Below are 10259 nucleotides of genomic sequence, written 5' to 3'. Positions count from 1 at the left end.
CCTTTATGATGAAGATCAACCTTCACTGAATGTTCAAAGCGTCCAGTGATTCAATGTTTTAAAAACGTTTTGTAAACGTTACATATGAGCTTAAATGAAACCAGCTGTTAGACGAACATCCAACTAAATCTTTTCAAAAGAAAACTCCATGAACGATGTATAAATAACGTTTTCATGCTCGTGTTTTGACAACATTGACAAGATAACGTTGAACAAATGTTCTGTTAATGTTAAGAAAGTTTGACAACACTGCCAGATGTTCTATGATTAAATATGTATATTTCTCCTTTTGTTCTCTTCTATTAATATTTTAATATTCTGATGTTTATCAAGATTTGATTGTTATCAAAATGCTGCAATAAAATGTTTGGATATTTGTATTTCACACACAGTAAATACAGGCGTTCAGTGAACATGACATTTAAAAATCTGAAAAATCTCTTTCTATTTACTAGCAATACTCAACATGTTACCAACATCATAATCATGCCAGAAACATGCTAACAACATGCCAATCATGCTAACAATATGCTAATCATGCTAACAACATGCTAATCATGCTAAAGACACGCTATCAACATGTTAACTACATCCTTATCAAGCCAGAAACATGCTAACAACATGCTAAACATGTTAACAACATGTTAACCACCGATAAAAATCTATTATTTATTAGTATCTTAATATTGTTTTAACCTTTACAACTACACAATATCCATTTAAATGTTATGAAAGCAAACTGCATCTCTTCATTTAGATGTTTGATTAATAATTAGTGTCCTGCTTTGCTTAGCAAACTCATGTCATGTAATATGTTATGGCTGAATTGATGTACTGTGACATATTGAAGAGTGAAACAGGTTTTAGAATGTGAAACATTAAAGGGTGGGACTTGACTTTATTCATTGTTAAAGTGTATAAACTCAAGGGGGGGGGGGGGGGGAAGAAGGAGAAGGTCTCTTGGTGAATCAAATGATTACATATTATTTAAATGCATGTATATATTTAAGAAAAAAAATATTTTTTATAAATTAATTATATTTATATATAATATAAAATATAAGAATATAAATTCTAAAATATATACATGCATGTGTTTGTGTTTACAGTATATATACACAGCACACACATGCTACATAAATTATGTAAACAAGAAAAATTATGGAGGCGATTTATCGCGATTAATTGTTTGACAGCACTATAAAACATTCTCAAGCTTACTGAAGCCAAGTAAACACTACAAGTCCTACTTAATGATAAGTACATTTATTAGTCAAAAATAAACTTAAATAGTCTTTTAATAATTTTTTTCAGATAGTCTAGTAAAGGTTTCTACAGTAAATTGCCTACTGTAAATATATCAAAACTGATATAACTGATTAGTAATATGCATTGCTTAGAACTTCATTTGAACAACTTTAAAGATGATTTTCTCAATATTTAGATTTTTTTGCTCCCTCAGATTCCAGATTTTCAAATAGTTGTATCTCAGACAAATATTGTCCTCCTAACAAACCATACATCAATGGAAAGATTATTTATTCAGCTTTCAGATGATGTAAATCTGAATCTTAAGTTTCAACCTTTTCAGGCTTTTACAACTACTTAAAATTTTTGAGGTTAGGTTTTCTCGAGCCAACCTTTTTATTTCTAGTAACTAAATTAGTTTATTATTTGCCAAAGCGTCCGTCAGCCACGCCTCTGTTGCGTCATTTGATTGACAGCGCATCTGGAAGTGCGTGCCCCGCGTTTCAACACCATATATGGACATTCAGAAACACGCCGGAAAACGGTGCAGCACTGATTATCGTCCTACGCGCTTCTCTTAAATGTCCTCTTTAAACGTTCGTATTAATCATCTCTTCTAATTTGACAGTTTTGTCATGACGCTAAAGCATTTAGCTTGATTTCCCTGCAGATTTGTCGTTCAAAAGGCGAGTGTATTTGTGTTTTCACGCGGTGTTCTGCCGGAGGAGTTTGAGCGGCGCTCTTTCTGTTTCCGGCGCAGTGAGAGCAGAGGTGTGATTCACAGCAGCAGCTCCGAGATGCAGGTTTGTGTCTTTAAAACCAACTATATCAGAGTTTAATCCTCATTATAATGTGATGTGTGCTTCCTCGCGTCTGTGTGAGTGATGTATGATGATGATGATGATGATGATGATGAAGGGTTAGTTTAGTGTAGTGAAGCTCGTCTGATCTCAGATCTAGTGATCTGTGTGTTTGTTTCTGAACTTCTTGTGTTAATATCGACTCTGGGGTTATCGAAAAAGAAAACATCGAGGAAAATGTGATGTAATGAGTGAAATAATGAAAATCACGGTCGTTTCTACATCTTCAGTAACTTTTTTACGTAGTGCTAATATACATCATGGTGTTATTATACTTGACTAAAACCATATAATGAAGATACTGATTGGTTTGTGAATATAGGATCCGAACGCAGACACCGAGTGGAATGACATCCTCCGGAAGAAGGGCATCCTTCCTCCCAAAGAGACACCAGCGGAGGAAGAGGAAGAGGAGCAGCTTCATCAGGCGCAGTCTGTGGGTCCGTGTCCCCTGAGCTGTACATGAGTGTGTGTGTGTGTGTGTGTGTGTGTGTGTGTGTGTGAGAGAGAGAGAGAGAGAGAGAGAGAGAGAGAGAGAGTGTGTGTGTGTGTGTGTGTGTGTGTGTGTGTGTGTGTGTGTGTCTGTGTGTGTGTGTGTGTGTGTGGATGATGATGTGTCGTGTTGTTCTGCAGTGAAGACGTATGAGAGCATGACTCTGGAGGAGCTGGAGGAGAATGAAGATGAGTTCGGTGAGGAAGATGAGCTGGCCATGGAGATGTACAGGTACAGAGCTTCAGAAGAGACTGCGGCTGGGTTTTGGTGATCAGTAGTTGTGCTCAGACTCACGGTCTGTGTCCTGCAGACAGAAGCGGCTGGCCGAGTGGAAGGCCAATCAGCTGAAGAACAGGTTTGTGGAGGTCAGCGAGATCTCGGGGCAGGATTACGTGCAGGAGGTCAATAAAGCCGGAGCGGGAATCTGGGTGGTGCTGCACCTCTACAAACCAGGGTGAGACTCTCCACACACACACACACACACACACACACACGTTCATCTGTGCGCCTGTATGGAGAAGTGTAGTGATATAATCCTGTGTGTGTGTGTGTGTGTGTTTGCGGCTCAGGATCCCTCTGTGTACGCTGATAAACCAGCATCTCTCTCAGCTGGCCCGGAAGTTTCCTCAGACCAAGTTCCTGAAGTCCATCTCCAACACCTGCATTCCCAACTACCCTGACCACAACCTGCCCACCATCTTCGTCTATCACGAGGGGGAGATGAAGGCTCAGTTCATCGGGCCGCTGGTGTTCGGAGGAATGAACCTCAGCTGTGACGGTCAGAACACATCTCAGATAAACCATAGCACACTTTTTATAATGAGAGAGCTCGGACAATAACTATGAATCAATCACTAAAGATTAATAGATGGTCTAAAGCAAAAGTCTGTCTTCTCAGATTAAAGACGTGTAACACGTGTGTGTGTGTGTGTGTGTGTGTGTGTGTGTCAGAGCTGGAGTGGCGTCTGTCTGAGTCCGGAGCGGTTCAGACGGATCTGGAGGAGAACCCCAGGAAACAGATCCAGGATCAGCTGCTGACGTCCATCCGCTGCTCCGCACCGAGCCGGAGAGACGAGGACTCGGACGAGGACTGACCACATCACATCACCTACTGACCACACGCACCACATCTACACTGTTTTATACCATCTCTAATAACACAGCCTGTCACTTCTACACTTTTATTCTATAAACTTGTTCTATGATTTGAGTGTTTTACTGTGTGTGTGTCAGGGCTTCTGTGGGGCTGATGAAGGGCAATATAATATTTAAGACTAAATTAAATACAATGTGTCGCTTTAAAGTTTGAAAAGACAACTTCCTGCAGATCATAAAAAGGCTTCATGTGTCAGGTTTTTAACACTTGATGGCTTCGCTGGTTTCCGTTCTCTCCCAGCTCAAACAGATCTTCCTGTCGTATTATTAAGTGATATTTAGGGACATAAATAAATCCATCACAGGCGATTTCCCATCAATTTCCTTTCAGCGTTTACCCCCCCCCCAGGTATTTCACAAGAACACATCAGCCAGCAGCGAGCTTCAGGTTAGATTTATTAAACATCTGCAGCACGAATGCAGCTTCAGCGGGCTTCAGGCGTCACGGAGTCCCAGAGAGTCCCAGGAGACGTCTGGAGAGAGGAAACACGGTCACACACACACACACACACACACACACATCAGTCTCGTGTGATCTGTGGCTCAGTCTCTGCGCTTCCTGAAAGAGTGTGATGTCACGGGAAACTACAGTCCTGCCGTAAAAACATGAAACAAGAAACTCGCCCAAAAGGTTCTGAAACTTCTTTAGTGAAAATTTAATAATATTAAACTGAAAATTAAGCTGATATTGGTTTAATACGTTTTTTAAAGTAAATTAAAAGAAAAACAAGATTATTTAAATTTGACAAGTTAAAGTAATAATTCTCCTGTAATCATGGACTGAGCTGGTCCAGAAGAGTGTGAACCCTGAACTAACGTCAGTTTAATCATCACACACCTCGAATACATCCTTCAGCTTCTCTGAGACACACACGTGTTACCCACAAACACAGCAGCTCAATCAGACCCGTGTCAGAGGAAAGAGGACATGATGCTTGGAACCAATGTAAACATATATACACTTACAACTTATTTCATCTCAGATAGTTGTCATGGCAGTGTTTCTAAAACTGAAATAAATCAAATATATAGGCATATTTACAGAAAATAAAAACTAATGCAAATAACAAAAACAATTAAAACTGCATTCAGAACAGTGATGGGACGTCAGGGAAAAATCTCATTTGTCTATAAACGTGTTCATGTCAATCCTTTGATATTGATTGAATGGAGTTTCTGGACACATTTTTCCTCTCCTCTGCAGATTGTACGTTACATGATGTATTTGGAAAACATATTTTTGTGGCAAAAACTGAAGTTTTTTACATTTCCCTGATTTTAATATTTTGAGAAGTGCATTAAAGCAGATTCATGCAAATCATTAAATAAAATCCTCGTTCTTATTTTGTGAAAAACTGAATGTGATGGAAAGCTTATATTGATCATTTTAACCCAGCACAATATTTTGCACATCAGCAGAATTAGTTTTAAGATGCTTTCATATCTTCTGATCAATAACAGAAAGAGGGAGATAGAGAGAGAGAGAGAGAGGGAGAGAGACAGAAACACAGAGAGAGGCTTTCACACACACCTGCTGTTTCTTCCTGCGCAGAGAGAGCTTCGGTGAGAGACGCATGAGCGGATGAACCGAGTGAGACTGGAATCACACACACACACACACACATCAGGGAACATGCGTGAAGAGACAGAATGCAGTAGATGAGATCTTCATCATACCTCTCTCTCGACGGATCCCACGGAGTCGTGTGCTTTAGAATAGTGGAAGAGAAACTGAGGAGCAGAAGAGACGGTCAGAGAGCCGTGTGTCTGATCGATCTGATGTGTGTGAGACATCTTACCCTCTTGAAGACATTCTGGATCTGCTCCTGAAGAAACACACGTGAGAGGATTGAGACGGGCTCGAGATGAGTGAACATACAGCACACACGCGTGTGAACATCACTCACCTGCTCCTGACTCCTCCAGCGCGCTCCACACAGAGTGTTCAACAGAGCCGAGCCCTGCAACACACACACACACACACACACACACACACACACACACACACACACACACACACACAGAGAGAGTCACACACACACACAGACACACACACACCGAACACACACACTATGTGACATACACTGGTGGTCATTATTAGGATTCTTTAATGAAAGTCTCTTCTGCACAGCAAGACTGCATTTATTTGATCAAAAACACAGAAAAAATTGTGAAATATTATTCTAGTGTAAATCAGCTGTTTTCTGTGTGAATCTCTGTTAAATTGTAATGTATTTCTGTGATGCTCCAGTCTTCAGTGTCACATGAAAATTTACTGCTCAAGAAACATTTCTGATTATTATCAGTGTTGAACACAGTGAATCATTCTAAATATTTTATCATCAGTGTATGGATAGATAAATAGATAGACAATAATAAAACAATAAAGAAGCCAAAAAAAGTCTTCTCATACCTGAATATAAGCTCCATAACCATCACAATCTGTCAGTGGATTTGGATAGCTTTCTGTAATCATAAATACAAACTCAATTATTTATTTACTTACTAATTTATTGGCTCATATTCACTATAACATATATATAGACTCAGGTATATCCCTCTCCAAAACCAAAATCACCATAAAAATTCATCATAAATTGAAAACCACCTTAAATTAATCTTTTTAAAAATAGAATTTGATCAAAATTCAAGAGAAACTAGATTTGGATACAGACACTTCGACTTGTTTCAGGGATTAATTATTGATATTCTCGAACAGATATCCTGTACTATAGCCTGCGTTCTAACTGGAGCATCACTAGTAAAGCTGATGCACTAACTGGACCTGCATCTCTTACTCCTGTGAGTGATGTGAAAGTGCTGCAGGTGGGACACTCACCAACAGACGAGAAGAAGCTGCTCATCAAACAAACCACCGAGCAGAAGAGCGCAAAGTTCCGCGGACACGCGCTCCCGCTCCCGCTCGTGCTCGCGCTGCCCATGTCTCGGACTAGTTAGTGAGCTCCGCTGGAACTAGTGAACTAGTGAACTGACCTGGTGCTGATGCGGGAGGGGTGGAGCCTCTCAGAGCGGCTGACCAATCAACACCGAAAGCGCCTCCTGAGGGGTTCCGCCCCCTTAATGAGGACTCGACGTGACGTCACAGCACAGCGCTGGGGCTGTTATAGCTGCACATCCCAGAGACGTCCTCATTACGTCATTCCATCTGTCTGAGTGTTTGCTCATCTTCCACTAACGTTATAGAAATGTCCGGGCAACTCATTCCTAAAGTGCAGCTAACTTTATTAATATGTCTTAGACTTTATTAGATGTTCTAATAAAAGTAAATCTTCTCGGAATGTCAGTATGATGATTTTTGTTCTTGATGAGTATGTTTTTGTCACCTTTAAATAACGTTATAATCATGACAAGAAAACTGGACATTTTAACGTCAAATAACGTAAATAATAAGTGTGTGTAAGTGTTCTTTTGAGTGCGATCCTGTCTGACGTCATCAGTGACGGAACTCCTTGTATGGGCATCTCGGAGCAAACACATTCTAGACTCTAGAGAGGAGCTACAGCTGTATCTGTCTCTTATTAATCTGATCAAACTAAAGACTAAAGAAGATTGACAGAGACTGTGTTATGTCAGCTTTAAATATCATTATAGCTACTCATGATTTCTAGAAACAGTTCAAAACAAAGTTCCCAGAGTGTATTTGTTACCTGCAGCCTTTTTTCTTGGTTACATTTGAATGTTATTGGAACATTCCATTACATCATTCAGCAAACAATGTTACTTTTGAAAGTTCTGAAACAAGTAGCAACATTTAAAAAACGTTACATGAACGTCCAACTAAAATGTTTCCGAAACATTCCATGAACGATGTATGAACAAAGAGGTTTTCTTGTTAACTTTGACTGAACGTTTTGCTAACATTACTGTTTGTTAACTATTTTTCACACAATGTCTTTATTAATCAGTTCAAATACAAAACTTTGGGGTTTAAAATCTCCATACTGTATACTGTAAATATTTTGCTTAATCATGATTTCACTTTTTTCTCGTCCAATCAACTGAAGTTCATTAAAGTTGTTCAGATAACATTATATTTTGTGTTTCAATCTCTTTCTTTGCATAAACTAAATTAGTATCAGTGAACTTCTAACACAGAGAGGTTATCCATTTTAGATTAAACCAGCAGTAATATTTTACATGTAAGGACCAAAACTACTGCAACAAAAATGTCTTGACATGTTTTTCGTGTAACTTTCTGCTTTTCAAGAGAACATGACGCCTCTGTTTTTGATTCTGTTTACTGCTCTGCTCAATTTTAGGGGGTTCGGTGTCTAAATATAAAGGTGCATCGTTTGTCTGTGTCCTGCATTTATGTAATGGGAAGAGAAAAAGGTGCAAAGGAAATCACTGAGACTAAATATAACCATCACAGCCTCGCTGGACATCAGAGAGTGAAATAACACACGCACCTGTTTCAGACTCAGATGATGATGATGATGTTTTGACCACTGGCACAAATCACTTTGAGATCAAGATTAGAGTAACATGTAGATTCATCTAACCGCTGACGCACTGCTTCCACCGCTGACTGTGTTTCCAGGGTTTTGTCTTTGATGCATCACTAATGAATTACACAGTGGATTACAGTATTACCGGCAGCTGAGCAGAGGCCAGACCCACGGGACATTCACCTTTTTCCACTTACACAGAGCTTTACTCAGCTCATTTATGACTTTCCTCCCGTGCATTTATTTACAGATAAAATCATATTAGTTTGAACACACATGAATGCAGTCACATCTCTGGCAATGCAGGAAAAACTAAACAATTCTTCATTCATTTGTCAGTTTCGAGGGCTATTGTGTTTCCATTTCATGTCTCTAATACAAAGAAAGCATCTTAACACTTAAGTGTTTATTGAATTGCACTTTATCTATGTGCGTCTGCATCTTTAAAGTGTTTTTCTCTTATGTTCACCAAACCTTACAGTTTTATTCCTCTCTTTATTCTGTAGGTTTGCACATATTTCATTCACACTGACTTATACAGCATTTTACTCCTAGAAACATGGTGAAATTGTGCTTTTTTCTCTCCGCTGAAAGTATTTTCTGATTTATGGAGTGAGCAAAAAGAGAAATCCAGAATCCCGTCTGGAAAAACCTTAAATATGTCAATGAAATCAAACAAGAATCTGAACGTGACTTCATCGAATGTTCAGATTTTTGTGCTGGAAATGTATGATAATTACCTCGTTTGATTAGATAATGCCTCATTTGCATATTCAAACTTTTCAGAAAACTTGTAAAACAAAAATGCAGGCAATTCTTAATGCAATCAATCAACTGGGAAGGTATAGTGATAGCTATTAGTTAATATTAAATGTCCTCTGATGGCAGTTAATGGTCACATTTTATTATTTTTCTATACTAATATGAGGTCAAAGGTCATTAAACGTATGTAAAAACGTCTAGAGAGCTCCAAGAGAATCAAACAAGGGAAAATGAGTGCACAGAGAAAAGCATGGAGTATCTTCATCTGGTGCTGTGAGCGTCTGAAGGGCTTTTAAGAGACGACTTCTTCTCATTCTCCTGAAATTAGTAAACACATCGTGCAGCCATAACCACAAAACAATTGCTTCGCAAAATGTCATGTTCTCCCCGCTGGCCTATCAAAGCACAGACAGATTGATTCGCTCGATGGAAGAACGGTGGATTCCTGTGGTCTGTGGACCTCCGTGTGTGTTTTATTACAGGGCTCTGTCCTGGGACCACTTAGATTCTCCTTATGCCATCTTACTGATTGAAAATAAGAGTCGTATTATCGTCAGAGAAGCTGACGTGTTCCACGCCACAGATGGCTGGAGAAAGATGAGGGACCTGAGATTTTAAGGTCACAGTAATTATTATTCTTCATTGCTAGAGTGTGTATATGTAGTTTGTAATGACACGACAGCGATCAGATGGCAGAACACCAAGGGCTCGCCAGACTTCTCATGTAGAGATTGTTTCCAAGACAGACGAATTCGTTTACTGGAAGCCAATTTGTGTGAAAAAGAAAAGTTGCTCAGAGTTCTCTAGGTGAGAAGGAGAAACGAGACAGAACAATCAAACGAGAGGTGTGAGAGCACAGCACAGTCTCAGGTCTGGACGGGTTTAACGATGTCAGGCTGTTTGACTGATGACAGGTGAAGACAAACCAACATGATGAACCAATCAGACGACAGAAGGACACATGCAGGTGTGACACCTGAATCACAGACAGACACACATCCATGAGAAGAGACATATTGAGCATTCGCTGGACAGTGATGGACAGTCATACACAACAAGTCATTTACACACTTGCTACAGTTTGTTTTTGTACACATACAGATTGGTTCTGCACAGTCAATCTGTTTTGCAGCTGTTTAATAAACTGTTGTTTTTGATTGCAAATCACTGTTCACAGGCTTGCAGTGCACTGTAAAAAATCCAACTTACATTTTGTTTTGCAAACTCAGTTTTTAAAGTTAATTCAACAATTTAACATTAAAAAAGTTTAGA

At 39.3% G+C, this 10259-nt stretch overlaps 2 protein-coding genes across 2 annotated transcripts; one reads left to right on the top strand and one right to left on the bottom strand.

Moving 5' to 3' along the window:
• Positions 1-1808: 1808 nt before the first annotated feature.
• pdcl3 (phosducin-like 3) lies at positions 1809-4111 on the top strand. Its single transcript, XM_026217550.1, has 6 exons — positions 1809-2051; positions 2431-2548; positions 2742-2832; positions 2912-3055; positions 3171-3379; positions 3553-4111. Exons 1-6 carry the CDS (start codon positions 2046-2048, stop codon positions 3693-3695), a joined length of 711 nt encoding a protein of 236 aa, XP_026073335.1. The 5' UTR covers positions 1809-2045; the 3' UTR covers positions 3696-4111.
• Positions 4112-4135: 24 nt separating this feature from the next.
• Positions 4136-6761, bottom strand: nms (neuromedin S). The gene is made up of 7 exons (XM_026217551.1): positions 6596-6761; positions 6170-6222; positions 5664-5717; positions 5556-5582; positions 5434-5487; positions 5288-5353; positions 4136-4229 (listed from the first exon to the last, which is right to left on the bottom strand). Exons 1-7 carry the CDS (start codon positions 6696-6698, stop codon positions 4182-4184), a joined length of 405 nt encoding a protein of 134 aa, XP_026073336.1. The 5' UTR covers positions 6699-6761; the 3' UTR covers positions 4136-4181.
• Between the last annotated feature and the right edge of the window lie 3498 nt (positions 6762-10259).

Source organism: Carassius auratus, chromosome 34, assembly GCF_003368295.1.
Source record: "Carassius auratus strain Wakin chromosome 34, ASM336829v1, whole genome shotgun sequence".
Taxonomy (NCBI): domain Eukaryota; kingdom Metazoa; phylum Chordata; class Actinopteri; order Cypriniformes; family Cyprinidae; genus Carassius; species Carassius auratus.
The sequence above is the reverse complement of the archived record's forward strand: the minus strand, read 5'-3'. Positions and strand labels throughout refer to the sequence as shown.

Bases quoted from the DNA above. Each gene is read 5' to 3' on its own strand.
- nms (XM_026217551.1), bottom strand. From the start codon at position 6,698: ATGGGCAGCGCGAGCACGAGCGGGAGCGGGAGCGCGTGTCCGCGGAAC. The intron at 6,223-6,595 runs GTGAGTGTCCCA...TTATGATTACAG, and splicing joins CAGCTTCTTCTCGTCTGTTG to AAAGCTATCCAAATCCACTG. The intron at 5,354-5,433 runs GTATGATGAAGA...GTGTGATTCCAG, and splicing joins TGGGATCCGTCGAGAGAGAG to TCTCACTCGGTTCATCCGCT.
- pdcl3 (XM_026217550.1), top strand. The intron at 2,549-2,741 runs GTCCGTGTCCCC...GTTGTTCTGCAG, and splicing joins TCATCAGGCGCAGTCTGTGG to TGAAGACGTATGAGAGCATG. The intron at 3,056-3,170 runs GTGAGACTCTCC...TTTGCGGCTCAG, and splicing joins CTGCACCTCTACAAACCAGG to GATCCCTCTGTGTACGCTGA.